At 43.2% G+C, this 20935-nt stretch overlaps 1 protein-coding gene across 2 annotated transcripts in view; it reads left to right on the top strand.

Moving 5' to 3' along the window:
• The window catches only part of LOC105067533 (TLE family member 1, transcriptional corepressor), an 81282-nt gene that overhangs the window by 21336 nt on the left and 39011 nt on the right, over positions 1 to 20935 (top strand). The window contains exons 5-8 of one of the 2 annotated variants that reach the window (XM_074361761.1): positions 4402 to 4464; positions 5995 to 6069; positions 18234 to 18438; positions 19176 to 19192. In XM_074361761.1, the coding sequence (XP_074217862.1) occupies positions 4402 to 4464; positions 5995 to 6069; positions 18234 to 18438; positions 19176 to 19192 (360 nt within the window). Of the gene's footprint in view, positions 1 to 4401; positions 4465 to 5994; positions 6100 to 18233; positions 18439 to 19175; positions 19193 to 20935 lie in introns of both variants that reach the window. The other variant, XM_074361760.1, reaches the window with a different exon arrangement.

Here is a 20935-nt window from a genome sequence, read left to right as displayed (position 1 = left end):
GTTTATCTGGTTACATCTTGGGCACTGTGTTTAGGGGGTGTGGGGATTCAGTTGTAGTTCAGGGAGGCGGTCCTTTGAAAGCACCGTGTGTGGAATGTGTTCCCTGGCGTCGGTTTTGGTGGGGAGGGTGCAGCGAGGAGCTGTATCTGAGTCTCGGTAGGAGTCTTCTCATGTTGAGGAGGCTTTATGCTGGAAGCTGTTAGGAAACTGTACAGAAGCTTCATGTACAACAAAGTGATTTGAAAACTGTAGTCTTAGTTTGCCAAACAACAGTAAATGCCGTGGAGGGTCCTGAAGGGCCTGGAGCTTGTTTATTGGTGGTCCGGCTTTGAGGTAGGCCTTGAAGGGCTCGGTTGAGTGCCAGCACGAATAGTACCGCTGGAGTTTACACGTTCGCTTCCTTGATTCTGATGAAACACTGAAGGAGGTTGGTGATAAGAGACCCGGGGCTCAGCGGCTGAAGTGACCTCACCAAGGACACCCAGTATTAGTTTGCTGAGGTGCAAACGCAACGCTTTGGGTTGATCTTAGGGCTGACTCTGTTACTGTGAGCAAATCAGGGAGAAGGGGGTTGGTATTGACAAGGAGAATAAAAGCTGGTTCTTGACAGATAATTTGGACTCCTGCTTCCGGCTGCCTCGGTGGCTGGTGGCTGTCCCTGAAGCAAGGCTGGGGCCTTTCCCAAGCTGATTAAGTTTCTGGGCACAAAGGTTCCACTTGGATCTGGTTTGGGGGTAGCTCTTTAATGCTGATGTAATGTTATTGCCTTCTGTGGTGTCAGAAATGCAGACACAGGGATAGTTTACTGCTCTTAGCAGGTACCAAGTACGTCTTCAATCATTCAGGAAAATGATTTTGAGGGGGAAGATACAGTTAGCCTGCAGTTTTTCTCATTGGAGTTGTCTAGTCTTTGGAAGAGGTACAGGGCCATCTGAAAAGGTTATGAAACACCTGCTTAAGCAGGGTCAACTATCCAGTTTAACCCGCTTGCAAACTGGAGTCAGGAATAGAAGCACAGCTGGAAAAACATGAGCACTTGCTAATTTGCACTAAATTAAAGGTCTTATCAAAATACCCTTGTGTTGAGCAAGAGATAACAGTAGAGAATCACTGTTGGCCACTATGCTGCCACCCAGACTATTTTAAGGGCTGGGGAAAACGTTTCTGAACCCTTCCTGGGCTGGTGGGAGTGTTTAGAACTCACAGAGTGCTGTCAGGAGGCCGGTTGCATCCTTCTACTGCCAAGCGGAGCAGCTCAGAGAATTTCAGGGTAAACCAGAGGTGAGATTTGAATCTAGGCTTCCTGACTCAAAAATCAAGCTGACTTGTCAGAGGATAGTTTTAGGATTAGGGTTTAGACCTGGCAGAGGGAGGGGACAGCTGGGATCAGATCCTTCTCTGTTGTTCTTATTTCCAGTTCTTTTCCAGACTATTTATTTAGAATTCCCGGGACAAATTGTATGGATTTTGATGTTTCTTCATCAGTTTGAGCTTTGATCTTTCGCCCGCATCCTCATGTTTTCAGTGTTAGCTACTCTAACCTGGTTTGTACTGTCCGTGCTTCAATCTGTGCTTCTTTTATTTTGTTTTTGATAACTGTAATATTATTAAAGGTTTACCGGTTTGTTTCATTTAGATCAGATCTTAACTGTCCCCTGACAGTCACGTTCATGTCTACCTTGAAGCCCCTCTATGAAATAACATACAGTTATTAAAGAGGAGATCATTTTTTCTTCTTAAACTAAAATCAGTTCGTTCCGTCTAGGTCAAGTAATTAAGTGTAGAAAGTACAGCCATAGCAGCACTAGAGGAAAATTAAGAGTGGCATCTATAATTTTGGGATGTTTTAATCCTGACCAGGAACCTAGGATGAATATTCTTTAGTTGGACCACATAAAAACTTCAAGTTAACACATAGCAAAAAATCCATAAAAAGCAAGGTGGCACGGTGGAATAACTGTGTAAAAGTTTGTATGTGTCGTATGCAAAGAACTACTACAAAAGACAAGGATGAATAAATGCCTGGGGCAAAAAAGAGAAAGGAAATATACAGTGGGCCAATCAATACAGGAAAAGATGTTTAACTTCAGGAAGAATCCAAGTAATGCAAATAAAAATGAGGTCATTTTAAAAATCTATTAGATGGGTAAAGATTAAAATAAAAAGGTCAATAAAATCCATTATTGACACTGGGTGTGGGAGCAAGTACCCTCCTAGACTGGTGATAATGTAAATTGGTAAGTGTCTCTGCCGGGCAGTTTATCAGCATGCATTACAGTTTAAAATATGCATGCACTTTGACCTAGCCATTTCACTCCTAGGGGCTCCTTTCAGAGATCTAGGTAGAGGGCTATTTGACAAAGAGTTTGTAATTGTGGAAAATTAGGTGGAACATAAATATTCCCTGATATCAGGAGTGCTCAGACACCCTTATGCTTGTGTAGGGGATGTATTGATGATGTCCTTATTCATATCTTTATTTATTGAGCAGGAGGTTGTCCATGACACGTCTGAGTGGAAATAACAAATTATCATCAAAAAGCAGTATATATAGGGGGACCCTTTGGTATCAAAGTGTCTCTCTCTACTCTGGGCTTGTGCACACATAACATAGTGAGAGCCTGGAGTGCTGCTTCCCAGAATCACTAAATTGTTACTCATGGTTATCCCTGGATGGTGGATTTAGGATTATTTCAACTTTTTTGTTTATTTCTACATAGCATACATCTGTGTGTGTGTGTGTGTGCTCAAAGGGAGCATGTAGCATTTTTAAAATTGGAAAACTCAAAAAGCATTTAAAGATTTTTTTTAATTTTTGAAGACAGGGAAAAGTAGAGAATGCTGTTGAAACTTAAGGAAGATAGAAAGTGGGGAGCAAGAACCTGAGGAGGGCAAAGGGCATCCTTACTTCTTTACATCTACCCAGGTATATAGTGCAGAAGAATCTATTGCAGAGGAAGGGGTAGCCTGCCTGTGCTTTCAAGGAGAGCCATGACCTTGAGTTAGCTTGAGTGGGTGGCTGTGATCAAATGAACTGGGTGGGGCTGACACAGTTCCGTGTTTGCACCTGGTACAGCTGCGCCCTTTTTGCATATACGTATCTGTTTACCCCACTTGTTCAAGCAGGGTCTTGGGTCTGTTCTCCATACTAGTTATTGGTGGTCAGGGAGAATTGAGTTGCACTGGCCTAAATCTAATCCCATAAAACCAAGGGCTTGTTGCTCAGTTAACTGGAATCATCTCAGAGGACAGAAGGCAACCCTTTTTTATGTACTTGATTATGCAGGTCCTGAGGTTTCTACTTTATCTCACTTATTCCATCCTCTCTTTCTCAAGGGCATGGGCTGTGCACTTCATAATTTTCTTCTTGTAATCCTTTTCATTGTCTAATTCAGTAATAGAGGCGGCATTAGGAAGCATTGACAGAAAATTATGAAATAAATAAGGTCAATGTGAGACCCTTCAGAAGACTTTTTTTTTAAGCAGATCTGGTTCTTCAGAGTTAGAGGAAAGCAGGGTTGCTGTGCATTACTGGAGGATGTTGGAGGTGGGAAGGGCGGGTGGATCTTACCCTAGGCTGGGAGCAGGGTCGCCTCCCCCCGCCGGTTTGTCCCTCTTGCAGAGGGACTACTGTATACCTGGAGCTGAGCAGGGACTTTTCCTACTCTCTCTGGAACAGCCTGGGCTGCAGACACTCAGGACACATTTTCCTAAGTTCAGTGGAACCGTGGGCCCTGTCAGTGAGGTCCTGGCATTGGATGCTGAATAGTGGTGAAACTTTACAGATGTACCCAGAATATCTCAACTCGACTGTCACCCTGGACTTGAGTTCTGTCTCAGCAGTGTTTTCTAGGCCTGTTTGAAATTTTGAGACTTGGTGAAGGCTTACGGACATTAAAGCCCTGTTTCGATGGTGCAGGAGCTGGGACAAGTGGGAAGGAGGTCTTCCTCTCCCTCTCCCTCTAGACCTCATCCTGAGAGCCAGACTGCTCTGACAGTGCTCCCGCTCCTGCTCTCTGGGGTTCTGACTCCAGTTTGAGGGAACTTGCTGTAGCTACATCAGTGTGCCCTGGTACGTCATAATTGAACAAGTGTACGGAGGGGTTGGAAATCACCAGGTTAAGTGATTACGTAGCCCTAAACCACGTAGATTTTCCGACTCAATTAAACTACCCATTATGTCTTATTTAAGTGACCAATAAAGCGTGTGATTATGTCTTACTTTGCAAGTGGGATTAATATCTCCTGTTTATCTCAAGGTAGATACTGCTCACATAACCTGGGAAACCAGGTTACGCCCTCAAGACTGAGGGAGCAGAGGACTCAAGTTGGGTACGAAGGTTTATCTTTCTGAACTGATTATGAAATATACTAAACATTTATATGGCTTTGTCTTTATAGACTGAGATCGCCAAGAGATTGAATACGATTTGTGCACAAGTCATCCCGTTTCTGTCTCAGGAAGTAAGTAAAACTGTTCAGCTGTTAAAGTGCAATTATGTTGCTTCTCTGTTTGCAAATTAGCTGGTTTTAAGATGTTAATTTTATCACAAGGAACAAGTGTGAAGAACATCTGTTCCAGCTGAAGTGTGTAAACCCCTTGCTATTCCAGCTAGCAGATTCTGAGGGCACACTGTGGAAGTGGTGACGGTAGCTCAACCTTAAATTAATTTTTTTTCCTGTGGAAAACTGCAAAATGACCATCAAGCAAAAAACATCTCTTTCCTTAGAGCAGTAGTATAAGCTTGACAGCTACTGATGATTCCAAGCGTCCTTTCTCTAGAGAGCTTTTCTTATGCTGCGTTTTAAAAATGGTTCCATCAGGGTCGACTCAACCATGGGAACAGGTATTGCCTTTGTCCTTCTACATCAAGTAAGGTGGACTTAATGCTGTCCCTGGAGAAAGTGGAGGCTGATACCCTGAAGGATAAGAGCGTTCATGTTAACGTCTTCACGTTCCCTTAACTTACAGAGTCATATACAAATGTAAGCCCTTTCATTAAGTTATAAAGTCATAGAAGTTGAACCTTAATATTTTGCGAAGGAAAAGCTCTTTATGTGAGTAATCTCTGAAACTGACTCAAAACCCGGTATGTTTTCGTTCTGCCTTGAAGTTTACCTTAACTTTCAGGTACAAGCTAATAAATGCAAAGCTGTGTGTTTTCAGTGTGTGCAGGATGCGTGTGTCTCGAGGCCTTGGTGCTGGAATGCCATGTCTGTTCTCACTGGCATCTGCTGCCCCATCTCTGCTACTATTACAGCAGCCTTTTCCAGCGCAACATCTACTTAATGTTACAGTTTAGATTTGTTGGCCTTTTGAAGCGGGTTGTTCGTTAGACTTGTAATCCTGGTCTCCTTTCTCTTGTGTTTGTTTTCATTTGTGGATAGAGCTGGGAGGTAGGCGGGCTGTTTCCAGCCTGTGTGTGATCTCTGAGGCGGGGTTCAGTTGCTCCCTTTTCCCTGTTGAGGGTGAAACATCTAAGGGCTGAAGGAGGAGAGGAATTCCTGGAGTTTCCAAAACCAGCTGGTGGCTTCAGAGTTGTTGACCAGAGAAGTGATTGCAGTTTTAATGTTTTAATTTTCAGTATCGAAATGGGTGTTTTTAAATGGCTGTAAACATCTCCTCCTCAAACTTAGCATAGCGAACCCCTCCTGAGAGCCAGGGTGATCTTCCAAATCCCACACTGTTTGTTTTCTAAGGCCTCAAGTTACCATTTTTGGTGTCCTTTTTTGACTTTCCATCATCCCGAGCCCCAAATTCCCAGCAGAAGTTAAGCGGTAACTGGTGTTGGTTAGAGATTATGGAAGCATCCCTCTGTTTTTCTTTCCCAGTTGTATGCGTGTTTTCTGTGAAGTAACACGTACTCTGGAAACTTCACACTCAAATCCACGTTACACTTCAGTCTGCACCGCGTGTGGCATTTGTCTTATTGTCGGAAAGGACAGTGACATTCTTGGCTGCCTTGCTAACACTTTTTCTTCTTGTTTTCAAAGCATCAACAACAGGTGGCCCAGGCTGTGGAACGTGCCAAACAGGTGACCATGGCAGAGCTGAATGCCATCATCGGGGTACGTGGCCTACCAGGTCTACCTCCTACAGTGTGTATAACCAGCTTTCATTTCTTCTTAATTTGCTGACTTGATTGATACATAAAATGCTGTGTAGCTTAACTTTGACTCATTTGATAAGCGGAGGAGGGGGAAGTGGTTTCAGGTATGCTGAGGTGTGTAGGTAAAGCATCAGGGAGATGGTAGAAACATTTTGACGAGGGGAAGAAAAATCTTCTTTTCAATGGGAAAATAAATGTAGTTTATCCTGCTCTCTTAGATTAAAGCTTTAGGTAAGTGTTTTAAGTTCGTACTTTCCTTCCTTCTGTCATGTAATGTGAAATCTCACTGAGGTCAAGACATGTCTGGGAATGATTTCATTTGGTTATCTTTGGCCTTTTTGTCTTATGCTTTCCTCAGGTATTAGAACCTGTGTGTAACTGTTTTGCTTTTCTTGTGCCTCCTTCATGAATTTTTAAGTGGCACCCCAATGAAAAGAAAGCTCTCTTGCCAATGAAGAAGTGATGATTGTCTGCCCTGGTGCCCTCTAGCCTTTCACCAGGTTTCTGCTCTCCTGGGTTGAGTTCCATGAGTGCTCCTTGCTGGCGACTGGTTGTCAATCACAAGTCATTTGCTCGGCATTAATGAGCCTGGTGAACCGCCCGGTCCGTCCCTGCATGAGTTCCTCCTCCCCCAAACCCCCCAACTGCAGGATCCTGGGCAGTTCTCTCAGGTTTTCTGCCCTCCCAGCCTAAGCGAAAGAAGTAGCTGAAACGAGGGACCGTCCTTTCTGATTTTATTCATCTGTGAGTGCCTTGAGCAGATTCAAATCACTCATTTATCAATTTATGTTAATTGCTTGTGAGAAGATGCCCTGCTGGTCTTTATAGTTCCCCCAGACACTTTGTAATGATAATTAGACATGCTGCTGTACGGATTAGGAGTGCCATAGTGCAGTGACGGCCACAGACAATAGAACCAGTTAATCCATCAGGGTTTAAAATTACATCCCAACTGGAGATGGAGAAAAAACATAAGAGCCAAGGAGGATTAAAGAATGAGCCTCAGCTTGAAAACTCTCCTTTCATCAGTTTCTCAATTGCAGACCTGCAGTCGGGTTGCCTGTGGTAAGCTATTGGCAGTCAATTAGGTGAAATAAACTGGGAGGGTGACCTTCATTTCCTTTTAATAGCTTTTTCCTCCCTGAAATGGGGAGCTTCAGTGGATTTTCAGCTTAAATTTTATTCAAGCTGCTTTATTACACTTGACAGCTTAGCTCTGCATAAACAATTCTCCCCTCCTCCTTTTCCCCCCCCAGATCCAGGCTCTGCCTCTCTCCCCCTGAGTATCACATTTTTGACTGTTACTTAGTGGGCTCTCTAATCACATTCAACAAAAAACACAATTACATCTGCATTTGTCGGCTGCCTTCTGTCCCCTTTTCTTGAGTAATGAATTGCTTTATTTCAGAGATCAAATCAAATATTCACTGGTACTTTTGCATGTACTGTGTTTGATTAGCAAAGACTAATAGCAAATTGTGCTTGTAGCCCGAGCTCAGAATTTTTTAACCCAAATGAATGAGGATGGAAAAGCCTGTTTTGATGAAAGGAAAACATATGCAAAGCAGTTCTCAAGTACCCAGTTAAACTTTGTGGAACATGTTTGTTTTCTGACAGGCTCTAGATTTTTACATACCATTTCTGGATAGTAAAACTCTGTACTTTCGCATCCTCAAAGGCACTGCCCACTCCTCCCTATCGGAAGGGAGGAAGTTGTGTTAACCAGATGTTTATAGGTAATACTCATTCTGAGTTGAATCAGAAAATAAAAATAGCAGGTTGTTTTGGAAGGGCAGATGAATCGCTAATTTTATGAATGGCTTGAGTCCAGGAAACATGTTGTTGAGATTATAAAGGCAGATTAGCTCTGATAGCTAGGAACAATAACCCAAATCAGTGAATTGGGTCCTGCGCAAGACTTAACGCCAATTGCGTATCTTCGGCATTCTGGCATGTGCGGCTTTTATAATTGTAATTTTTGGATCAGTATATTAATTTATGTCAGCGGGCTCTTTTAAAGTTTGCAGCAATCAATAATTACCCTGCACCATAAGTTTCATGCTCTGGCATATGCTTGATTTTTGCTTGAAAGGAATTGTGCGCGTCCTGGAAAATCGAAGCAGCATAAAATTGGGTTGACAATTCAGTGGACCTTTGCACCCCTTCATTGAACATGCAGTGTGTCAACCTGTCTCCCCAGAGGGGAGGAGGCTCCGGGAGGCTGTCTGTTCCTACAGGCGGCAGCTGCGTGCAAAGTAAATGCAGCCTAGTTTGATAGCAGCTGTCAGTATTGTTCAGGGACCGACTTAGGGTAAAGAACAATGGGAGAGGCCACGCTCTTCCTCTGCATCGACTTTCAGGCTAAGAAAAGAAATAGTAATTTAACGGTTTAGACATCTATTACAAGTGTGAAAGATCATGAAAGAATACCCTTTAAAATGCAAATGAGCCTAAACATTCTCAAGGTACAATCAAGGAGCTTACTGCTTGCTTGACAGGGCTAAAGATATTTCTCTTTAGCAAACCTGGAAAAAGTTAAATCTTCTCAAGGACACCTAGCTTCTAGGTAAGCTCAGCTGTGTTTTGGGACTGTGGATGCTCTCTGAGTGGGAAGAGAGAGGTTATATTTTTTTCCGTTTTTTTGTAGAGTGAATTAATGGTGCCTGTTTCTCAACGGCATAGAAAACTGGGTTCTCATATCTGACAGAACATACTGAATTTTAAATCGTTTCCACCACGGCACCTGCCTTCAACTTCCATGGATTACTGGTATTTAAGGAAGATGAGCTTCTTAGGTATTTGATATTTGGAGAGACTACTGAAATATTTTTTGTTACACCTTTTTTAACAGTTTTGACTGATAGCAAAATTGACAGAATAACTGCAACCCTACTTTTTGAATTTTGCTTTTTATAAGCTGTTTTGCTGTTAAACATGTTACGTTCTTGTAACAGTAAAAGATACTTAATAGCACAGTGATCTTAATAGGCACAGGATTTATTTGGTTTGGCACAAGCTCACTTGTACTTTAGAAAACAAATTCATTGCGGGAAAGGAACTTATTTATTTGAACCTTGATTTTTTTTTTTTGTTTTAAACATCGGGATAGTCTCCATAATTTAAGCAGCATTCCTCAAAGATTTATTTTACAATTTGGAATGCTCTTAAAAAGCTCAAAACAAATAGAATATTGACTGATGTAACATTTTATTTGTGGGATAGCTAATGTCTACCTGAAGGCAAGGAAAATTCACTGCAGGACCCTACAGGATCAGCCCCCCATTGTAAGTATTTGGGGAGCTGGGAACTAGGCACTCTCTACCTTCTCTGAGACTAAGTAATTGATTTTGGTTGAGGTTCAGTTTCCGAATAATTAGTGTTATTTTAATTGGGTTTATATCACATATAATTAATATGTATCATAGAAAGGATATATAATACCTGTGCACACACGGGTTTTTTAAAATGGATGTGTGATTCGGATGTGGTAAAATGCAAGCTCTTGAGTGTACACTTTGATCACTGATAGACGCGCACACCCTGTAGCCCACTCTCCCCTTGGTGCAGACCATCCTGCCACCCCAGGAAGTCCTCTTGTGTTTTCCTACCCCTTGAAGAAGGATGGTTGCTTTTTTGATGAAAAAGTGAAAGAATAATCAGCAGAGTGCAATTTTCTTTTTTAAAGCCAACAGTTGCATAGTTATACATCTGTTTCTAAGCCAGTACCTGCAGACTAACTTCATGGTGTTTTGTGCTTATCTTTCTAAGACTGTTTGCATTGTGTTACGTTGGACAAATCCTGGGCCTAGAGTCAGATGCACTTGGTGGGGACACTCGGCACTGCCACTTCTTAGTTTTGTGACCACGTACAACTAGTAACCTCTATCAGCATCCATCTACAGGTGGATAATACCATTTACCTTGCATGGCTTTTGTAGGGGTAAGACCTTGACGGGCAACCTTCACCCAGCACGTGGTCCTGACTCCCTGAACTGCAGTTTTGTCTGCCTGGTTTCTCTCAGCGCCTGTAGTGGCTCTCTGGGTCCAGTTGGCCAACTGCCTGTAAGCAGCAGGTCACCTCCTCCTTTGTCTTTTCTGGTGATTACGTGGATGTTGGTGTTCAGCTTAGACCCAGCCAGATGCTCTGCCCCAGCCATTAAGTTGTTGTGCTTGAATGGCTTTTAATAATGACACAGCAGTGCAGAAGCACTGCCCATCAACTCTTGATGAACAGATTTCAAGTTCCAAACCGGGGGGAAAAGTTAAGTTTGAGAACAGATGGAGAGAGATTTGAGAACCAGAAATGTGAGGACAAGGCATCACTGACTTCTTTACTCTGCATAAAGTGGAAAGGGAACCAGGCCTGTTGCTGGCACTGAGAGGTGGCAGGAAGCCTGAAGAGGTGGCCAGATGACCGGCGGGGGTGTCCCTCCCCTTCCACAAAATGCCAGATTTCTCATAGCTTCCCCAGTGCTTGTTGGATATTAAGAGAATTTGAACTGTCTCCCATAGCAATGCTTTGAACTTCAGGAACTCGGGAAATCTGGGGGTTAATGTAACCAACCGTGTTTGTTCTTTCTCATTTATTTGGATGTAGTCTGACTGACTTTCCGTGAATGTAACTTCTGTCAAGGCCTGTCGGTGGGGCTCCGGTTTGGGGCTCCGGTTATTGGTCAGATGTGTATGTTCCTGTTTCACTGGCAAATTTATAATTCTCTATACTTTAAAACAATTTAGCATGGAATAAAAGAAGTCTCAGGTGGTTTGTGGTGTCTGACTTTGTATGTTTGTGTAGGGGATGGCTGTGAATACACACTCCTGGAGTGTCTGTAGAAGGAGCCTTTCTGGCCTTAAGAGATTGAGTTGTAGACCTAACGGACTCCCCATTGTTGCATGAGATGATTGGTTTAAGGATTAGCAAAAATGTTGGATTATTTTTCTCCTCCGGCTGTAGCTGTCAGCCATCTATAGGATTGTCGTGTGTGAAGTTTAAGAGGATGAGGTTAGCCTCTTATTCTTATGAGTATGCAGTTAATCCCTGGAAAGCCCATCAGTAACCCAGCTGTAAGTTCCTTTATAAAACAAATTCGCACTCGGAGAATAATGCATAGCCTGCTATCAAAGGCAGTAAATAAAACGATGACAACAAACCTGGGTCTTCCAGCTCTACCAGCTTCTGTTTAGTGACATACCTGCCACTTAAATTCCAGTAGTCCAGCAGCCCTTATATTAATTTCCCAAAGAGATGGTGCAGTGCTGCAGAGACGTCTTTTATACATTCTGCATCTCCTTTAGTTCAAGCTAGTTTTTTACTGAGATTGCAGCTAGGTATCTCTGGCAAGCGCAGAGCTTGGCTTCAGCATCTGGGTTCTTCTGAGTAGCCAGTGTGACTGTAATTATTAGGAAACTTGCTGAAGCATCGTTTACTTGTACACAACCCCGTATATTTTCACATGATTTTTACTTGAATTTCTGAGAAGAAGACATTATATTTTTCCTCTTTTCAGAGGGAGAAAAGAAAAATCTTCCAAGTAGAAAGTAGAGCATCTCATTTTAGGAATTAGATCTATGCAGTTTTCTTTAATTGATACATGATTTATATACCATATCATTCACCCTTTTAAAGCACACAGCTCAGTCGCTTTTCATATATTCACAAACTTGTGCATCCACCACTACTAATTCTAGAACATTTTTATCACTCCAAACAGAAACCCATAGTCATTAGCAGTCAGCCCCCTGGCAACCGCTAATCTTTTCTGTCTCTATGGATTTGCCTGTTCTGAACATTTCATATACATGGAATCATATAATAGGTGACCTTTTGTGTCTGGCGTATTTCACTTGGCATAATGTTTTCACAGTTTATTTGTGTTATAGCACGTACTTCAGTCCTTTTTATTGATGAATAATACTCCATTGCACCAATATACCACACTTGTTTATCCAGTCATCGGTTGCTGGTCTTTAAAGTTATTTCCACCTTTTGGCTATTATGAATAATGCTGCTGTGAACATTTGCATACAGATCTTTGTGTGTGGACATGTTTTCCTTGATCTGGTATTTGTACCTAGAAATGGAATCTCTGGGTCTCATGGTAACTCCGTTTAACTTTTTGAACAACTGCCATGCTGTTTTCCAAAGTGGCTGTACCATTTTGCATTCCCCCAGCAGTGGATTAGAATCCCAGGTTCCCTACTTCTTCTCCGACACTTAACCATCTCTTGTTTTGATTCCGGCATCCTCGTGGGCGAGATGTGCTGTCTCATTTGTGGTTTTGATTTGCGTTTCTCTGATGGCTGAGAATGCTGAGCACCTTTCCATCAAAACCTTATGTGGTTTTAGAAGTGGATCTACCTAAGGAAACATGGCTTTTCAGAACTTACGCTAGCTCAGGCCTTGAAGTCACAACCGAAAAAGGCATCCAGGGCAGGTGGGACGAATAAATGAGTGGCGACGCAGAGTGAGTTGGCCTGTGTGGATTAGCAGAAACGCAGAAAGAGTAAAGATGAGTTTAGATCCATTTCAGAGCTTCAGGCCTTCCACAGGCCGTCTGTTTGGCTGCTGCATTTCATTTTCTGTGCTCTCCTGCATTGAGATGGGTCGTTTCAATGGATTTATTTTATATTATTTTTTTGTCTTCAGATGGCTTGAGAATTCTTGGCCCCTGCCAGCAGTGTCTGCCTGTTTATCACCCTGGACCCCGTCACGTGGGAGGCCATCCGGGGCGGTTCTCAGATACCTCCCACACGAGTGTCCTTGATGTTACGACTGCCACAATTCTCTTCCCCGCTTTTCCCACTTGTTTATCGTCACATTCCAATTTTCTTTTTCTGCGCTCTCCCAAGATAAGAGCTGAGTGTTTTAAAGAACAGAGAAATTGCAGGAATCAAGGAAGAGTGATTTAGAGAGAACGGTCAACAAATGCTGCTTTTCACTTTTTTTTTCCTTTTTAAAAGTGCTTAAATACCAAGTGCTATACATGCCACTATACTGTCACGCTTTTAGCATTAGAGATGCTATTTTGGGGCCTGGTTTTAGTCTGGTTGGATTCAGTTTGTGATCTGTGTGACATAGTTTTCCCAAAGGTTATAAAGTGGGTTAAATTTCAGAAGTCCACGTTGAGTCAGTGGTTGGTGATAAGGAACTTGGCATCTAGTCGGGGTGAGGGGGAATTGTCTAGGCAGCTCTGGGGTGATGCACCGTGTGCTACACCTGTTTTAGAAACAAAAATGCAGAAACCACTGCACCATTATGTTAAAGCTGTGACTGTAGACAGCAGAGTCAGTTTCATTAGAGTGCCATAATTGACCCAGGCTGCACTAGGTAAGACATGAATTAAAATTCTGAACGTGTGGCTGTTGTTTGACATGGATGAGGTTATTTTATTCCTTGTGGGTTTTCAGTATCATTAGCTCAGGGTTTGGTGTTTGTTTTACTTGTCTCATTCCCAGCCCGTTCAGATTGTTTGGGTAAGAACAAGTGCATTTATCTCCTTATCCCCCACCCTGAAGCTTTCCCTAATCACCTTTAAGGCACCAGAACAGTGTGTAAGAGTTCCCAGGGTAGCTCTCCCCCAGACTGTTTTGTAAAACATGAAGTTTCTGTTTGTTTTATTTGGAGTTGTTAGCGGAGTCAGCATTAGGAAGCAGATGCTCATTTTTTTGAGTTGTGACAAGGTACTCAATAGGGAAGGGACAGTGAAGAGTGGAATATTGAGACATACTTTCAGTTTTTAAACAACAATTTGGGAAGTCCTTTGGCATGTAAGAACATGGCTTCTAATGTAACGCGACAGAATTCTAGCCTAGATCTAGACCCAGGTTTCTCAGCCTCAGCACTACTGATATTTTGGGCTGGTGAATTCTCTGTCGGAGATAGGGGCTGTCCTGTGCATTGTAGGATGTTTGTTATCAGCATCCCTGACCTCTACACGATGCCAGCAGCACCTCTGCCTCTTTCCCTCCCAGTTACGACAACCATAAATGTCTGTAGATGTTGCCAAGTGTCCCTGAGGTGGGGAAAGGGGTGTCAAAATTGCTCTGTTTGAGAACGACCAGTCCAGATGGATACATATTGCCAGAAACCACCATTGCTCATCAAAAATGCCTTTTCTGATAGCTTTATAAAAAATGATTTTGCTTGTGTGTTCTGTGGTGTATAAATCTACAAGCACTGAGTTAAAAAAAAAGTTTACTAATTAGTGCAAGCTGATGAAGGAGTAGAAGGTTGAATTTCCCAGCCTTGCTGTCATGTTGGAAAACATTTCATAGTTTCCCTGGTGATAAGGGAAGGTTTGGGTCTGTGGAGGACGGATGCATGTGAATTCCCCTAATTGGCAGAGCCATTAGTTTTTTTGTGGTGTTGCTGGCTGTATAGCAACGTCAGGATCTCTTTTGTCCTAAAATATATTTCTGAGTAGCATTCATGTTATTTCCTTTTGGTGAAAGTAGTGAAAGTAGACTGTCTCAGGTAAGCTGTGTTGAGGAAAAAAAAGTTCTTTCAAGGACACGCGGGGCGAGTAGGCTGCCCTTTTGGAGTCATTTCTTTCAGTCCCTTAGATGTGGGCCTTCTGTTTATTTCAAGAAATGTGCTATCTTAGACACAGCGCTTCTTCTTTGTTAAGCATCTTCTACTGAAGAGAAGCCAGACTTCTCTCTGTTTAGGCTTGATTCTTCTTCATCAGCTTCCTTGGGAGAGACCTAGAGCAAGATACTTTCCTTTTTCGGATGCAGGGTACTGGGAAGTGGGGACTGGAGAGATGGCCTTCGTGAGTCGTTAAATCTAAGACCAAATTCCTATCTGTCACTGCCGATGAGGCCGCATGTGAAGGTGGTTCTGTTTCTGAGTGCATGTGTGATTGGTGAAGGCAGATTGCCTCTGGGTGTGCAGTATCGCCTGCCCTCAAGAGTATCTCATTACCTGGGACAGGAGAAACGTGAGGTCTTCAGTGGAGACAGAGATTGCCCTCTCCTTCCCCTTGCTTGGGGAAGCTAGGTCTGTAACTAACTCCCTGTGAACCTGACGGGGCTGCTGGCGTCAGTTTTAGGTTTACTGGGTTTTGTTTGTTTGTTTGTTTGTTTTTAAGTTTATTTTTTCTGATGGGGGAAGTAATTAGGTTTATTTATTCTTAGAGGAGGTTCCGGGGATTGAACCTAGGACCTCGTGCATGCTAAGCATGTGCTCTACCACTTGAGCTGTACCCTGCCCCCTGTTCTAGGGAATGAAAGGTCTGTAGTCATCAGTCTGGCTCTGAGCCCCCCAGCAAGTGGCTCTTTCATCTGCGACACGGGAACCGTGATGCCACCCTCCTTCCCTCAGGTGTGCTCTGAGCTGAGGCCAGAGAATGAAGCTGAAAGTGCTGTCTGGGAGTGCAGGCACTGCAGGCGGGATGGGGAAGGAGGAGGTGAGGCAGCGGCGTCAGCATTTCCTGGGTCCGTGGTGTCTTCAGTAGCTGTGATTCATCCTGTTGCTACCTACCTGGTGCTCCTTTCATTGTGATAGGATTTTGCTTTTAAAAAAAAAAAGTAAGAAGAAGGAGCTTTCAAGATGGCCAAGCTAAGGATGGAAGAACCCAGTTGCCTCGAACAAAGGACAGTGGGCTTTCTCTTCTGGGGGTCTGGAGAGCTTGAGCAGGGTGGAGGTGGGAGTTGCCCAGGCCAGCAGGCTGATGGATGGCCCTGCTCGGAGCTAGTTGCCTAAATGCTGGGTTTGACTGTGCAGGTCTGCTTCACAGCTGTGACATGTTATGTTACAGTCTTTCTTTTCAATAATAGATCAGAGAATGCTTTCCACTTCATCTTTTGAAAAACCAGGTTGGGTTTGGCAGAAAATCTACTTCCTCCTCGAAAATCCAAATATCACCTGAGACTGCCTCTGCTCTGACATAAAAGCCCACGTCTGAAGTCGTCTTTTGGTGACTCCATTGTAGGGGGGGCGGGATTTGGGGGGGATCAGGGGAGGTGTATAGGGTGGTGTCCTCCACCCTGTAGTCAAATTCCTTCCCCTCCGCTTAGCCTCTCTCATCTTCTGCTAATCAGTGCCGCGCTTAATTACCCCGCTGCACCCACTTGTGTATGCATCACTGCCTTTCCCGCCAGAAGCCGGACATAGCTCTTACTCTCCAAGTAATGATAGTAATCGCTGGTAGGGCAGACCTGTTCCTCATCCTTCTCCGAGCTCAGTTCTTATGGCAGGTGTCTAGTTCCTAATTAAGTGCTAATGAGCATGCCCAGTGGACCGTGATGCCGCTGCCAGCTCCTTCGGTTTTATGTCTTGCTATTGCCGAGCTCTTAAAAGGTGACAGAGCAAGAATTAGTGTCTTTGGACTGACAGGAAGGTGATTGTATGTGTAAAGAGATTGTTATTAGGATCCTCGGATGGTGAATGAGTAGTTTATAAATACTCTCCAAGAATACTGTAAATGCTGCAGGCTCTGACCTCTCCCCCTTTTCCAATTTCCCTCTAATAAGAACTGTGCTTCCTTTGGAAGGAATGGAAGTTTAAAAAGAAGGTTGGGTACCTAAAGATTTTTTTTTTAAGATACTAGGTGTGGTTGAAAGTTTACTGTAAAATGACCGTAGACGCTGATTTCTGCCTTTCAGAGGCTGTTTTCTCTTGCTCTTGAGAGCCAGAAGCATGTTTAGGATTCAGTTAAAAATCGGTGGTTGGAGTGGAAATTACCGATGATGTGGTGTGAAGATCTCATATATTCAGTCCACGTGAAGGGGTCATAAATAAAACGAGTAATTGCGTACCAGGCAAGTGAGCACAAATCAGAATCTTAAGAATTTCCTAACATTGCACCTTAGAAATTGAGCTTTAATCGTTTTTACTGTCTCATCCAAAACGAGTTTTATGTTGGACAGCTGAAATGTGGCCAGATTTATGGCACAGGGGCCATTTCTCGGATACTTTTTCATTTCCTACAACATGGCCTTAAATATAATATATGAGAGCAACGATGCTTTTTAACGTGAACAGATTTATAACTCTCCTGGAATGGGGTAAGCAGTAGAGGTGAAGGCATATGGGAACCGGGACTTGGTCATTGTGGTTGGAGTTCCACACAGCTGGTAAGACTTTTCCTCGGCATGGTGCTTGGCCCCTCAGGGTACTGGGATTTTCCATTGTGATGTGGAAGAGGTGGGTTTGGGGCGTGGGGCTCAAGAGAAAGGAAGGGAGAAACAAAGTTTTGTCTCTGAGGTCTCTTCCAGCCGTCACATACGTGGCTCCCTGAGCCTCCCCTATATGTGGTGGTACAGTGACTAGAGCCCCGCCACTGGGATCCTTTCCACATTGACTTCACTCCCCTCCTGCCTGGGGGGAGAAACTCAGTGCCTTGAGCCCTGCACCCTTCTGTGAAAGGTTTCTTCCATTCTCTGAGGGCTGGATGAACTAAGGACACGAAAGTGTGTAAGAGATGCTAGTTCTTCCTGCTTTCTGAGTGCTGTTAATTAAAGATAATATTTTAGTTTTGTCTCATCCTATCACTGTGGTAAGTGAATGCAAGAATGCTAGGGTGAAATGGAGTCACCTAACCACTGGTGACTAGTTGAAAAGATAGTTTCTGTACTATAGGGCGTGTATCTGCACCTCCTCCATTTTAACCTTCCTGCAGTCAGGATGAGTCCAAAATCTGCAGCATCTTAGATTCAGTGACACACTAGATTTCATCCCTGGAGGCGGTTAGAGATGGAACTAACAAACACATGAGATCTTACTGACTTATCCAGGCTTGCTAATAATAACTCAGCTATACTCTCAGGTGATAGAGGCCAGAAAGTGACAGTGTCAACCTGAAGATTATACTTTGGGAAGATGATATTATATCAGGTAACTGAGCAGATGAAAAACCTTTGATGGACTGAAGGTGCTAATCACATTTTTTTCTCCCTTTCCTCCCTCCGTCTCTCTCTTTCTACTCCCTGTGTATGACGAATCTCCTGTTCTGTCTGCTCCATCGTCTCTTGTCATGTCTACTCTCCCCCCGCACCATGCTGCCGCCTCCGCCGCTTCCTCTTCCCCCCCGCTTCCTCCTCCTCCTCCTCCTCCTCCTTCTCCTCCTCCTCCTCCTCCTCCTCCTCCTCTTCCTCTTCCTCTCCCACCACCACCACCAACAGCAGCAGCAGTTGCAAGCTCAGCATCTTTCTCACGGCCATGGACCTCCAGTGCCCCTCACACCGCACCCTTCGGGACTTCAGCCTCCTGGAATCCCGCCCCTCGGCGGCAGTGCTGGCCTTCTGGCGCTGTCTAGTGCTCTGAGTGGGCAGTCTCACTTGGCAATTAAAGATGACAAGAAGCACCATGATGCAGAGCACCACAGAGGTGAGAGGCCGGGCAAGCCAGATTAGGACCTTGTCCTAACACTCTTACAGTGCTGCAAAGTTTGTGCACCGCTAAAGCAAGCCCCAACCTATACAGAGAGCAAACAATGAGCTAAGAGGAACTGTCGCAAAGCTTGGCCACTGAAACACAGTTCACCCTGGAGGTTTTCCGGGTTTAACGTGGGCATCTGTAGATCCCCGATCTCTTTAGATTGCAGGCATCCTGACATCTTGGCAACTGCCTCGTTAATGCCAGTGGCCTGTACCATATTATGGAAAACTGTTAACTGCTTAATTGGGTAATTTTCAAAGAAAGTAATGTTGTTAAATGGGGCGAAATAAGAAGTTAAATTTGAAAGTGAATGTGTTCAAATGGAAGGTTTGATAATTGCATCTGTTACTACTTAGTTTCATAGGCTTTAATTCTAGTATGCGTTAAATATTGGGCAAAATTGCACTTGACTAATTTTTTGAAAAAAGAAGTAATTTATTCTGTCAAGAAATTTTAAAAAAATAGGCTTTTGTGTATGGTTAAACTGTAAATCTTATGTTTACAAAATACTGTAATTTTCAGGAAATCACTGTATTAGGAATGTGCAATGACTTATATAAATAAAAGCCATTTTTAAAACTGTTTGGGGCTTGTGTTCTAATTATTCCCCCCTTTTTTTTATTTCTGTTCTTGCCTCTGTGTCTGAACGGGCATGTCTGTGCGTTTCTTGGTAACCTCGGGAGCAGACAGAGAACCGGGCACAGTAAGTACCCTAATGCCTGCTGCACATGAGCACACGTCCCCCCCACCCTGCAGTGCCCCCTCAGCTGCCTTTCTGTAAACACAGGCACAGACACGTGTATTCTGCTCCACCTCTCTCAGTGACCTGGTTTTATTCTTCTTTCTGAGAAAAAAAAAAAAAATATATATATATAGACTATCTCTTTCCCTCTTGTCTTTTTTAATACAACTTCCATCAAGATGAGAGGGACGTAATTGGAGGCAAAGCGGTTTGCTGTAATTACGAACTTGAAAATACACTTTGGTCTGTATGTGCCTCAAACCCATTTAAAAAATACATTTATTATTGCACTTCGAGGCCAGGTTTACCTGTGAAGAGAGTATTCACTTTTATCTTAAGTTAGTTCTTCAGGCAAGAGGTCACAATCCATATGTGAAATTGGCTAGTATTGTGTTATTTCTACCTAAACCGTTCATTATCCTCTGCAAATGCATCTTAGTTGCTAGGTTTCCATGTCTAATTTTCTTGTCATAATTGTCCTTGGAATGTGAGCTTGAACTTCACATTAGTCCAAAGAGCTGAGTGAGGAAGCTCTCAAAAACAAGGAAATTCAGTGCACAGGGGCTCTGTGCTTCTTGAGTTCGTTTTTTCACCAGCCAAAATCTTATGTATTTTACATAATGCACATTTGAGCTGTACAGGTATCTGCTGGTTACTGGCAGGGAGACCTGTCTCTAAAATGCGTCTCTCAAATGTCATGGAGCAGATAGAGTGAGAAATTGGTCCCTTTTCAGCTGAAATAACCTACAGTATTTGCCTCCTTCCCTCCTTTCTTTTTGAACATGGAAATACTTTGACCATCTTAAATCTAAATATGGTAAAAAAGAAAAATGGGATACTGAACTTTTAAATCTATCCTGTTACTTTCTTTGCGTCTAGGGGGAAGATAAATCAAGTTGAGGTTTTTTCTGCCCCCCTCTCTTCTGTGTAGAATAGTAGCTGTTTTTAAAATTCTCTTTGAGACAGAGCTTGGTATATTTTATGTATCAGGATGTGTTGGGAAGAATGGATAATGGGGAAAAGATGGGGTAGCTAGTTTTGAAACTCTCGTACTACAAGTTTTCTCTGGAAAATATTGAGAAGAGAAAAGAGAGAAAAAATTGGAGCTGCCATGTTCATTCAGTAGAGCATCAGATTAAAACCCGAAACCAGGACTGGAGACTGGAGACAGCACAGGTGATGCTGGGGATGCCCGTGTCCTTTAGTTGGCTGCATGTTTTCACTTACTGAATTTATTCTAGGTTGGAGACTTTATTTTTAATTCAGCTTTGTGTTCTCAGTACTACTGTTTCACCTTAAGTCACTGTATATTTATTGAGTACTGACTATGTGTAAGGTAATATAGGAAGTGTGTCTGCAGCGAGGGGTTTGCAGGCACATGGAATACAAGCCCTTTCTCAAAGAACCAAGGAAAGGCGACAAAAATACTAGAAGGTATAAGACTGTAGAACGTTTCAGCAAGAGTTCTAGACAGTTACGGAATGGATACCACGGCGTATACCTCTCTGAAAGACCAGTGGCAGGTTGTAGAGTTTGCACAAGTAAGCTTGTAGAGGTGTTGTTCCATATGTCTGTGTGTCTGTCTTTCTGAGTATAATAACCTATATTTTTGGCTGGAAAGTGTAATCAGGAACTTAATTGACTGGAGACATGAGGGTGGAGTGAAGGATGAAGAGTTGTACCCTTAAAGAAGTACAAAATAGT

The sequence above is a fragment of the Camelus bactrianus genome, chromosome 4 (assembly GCF_048773025.1).
Source record: "Camelus bactrianus isolate YW-2024 breed Bactrian camel chromosome 4, ASM4877302v1, whole genome shotgun sequence".
NCBI lineage: Eukaryota > Metazoa > Chordata > Mammalia > Artiodactyla > Camelidae > Camelus > Camelus bactrianus.
This window is presented reverse-complemented; position numbering and strand designations above follow the sequence as displayed.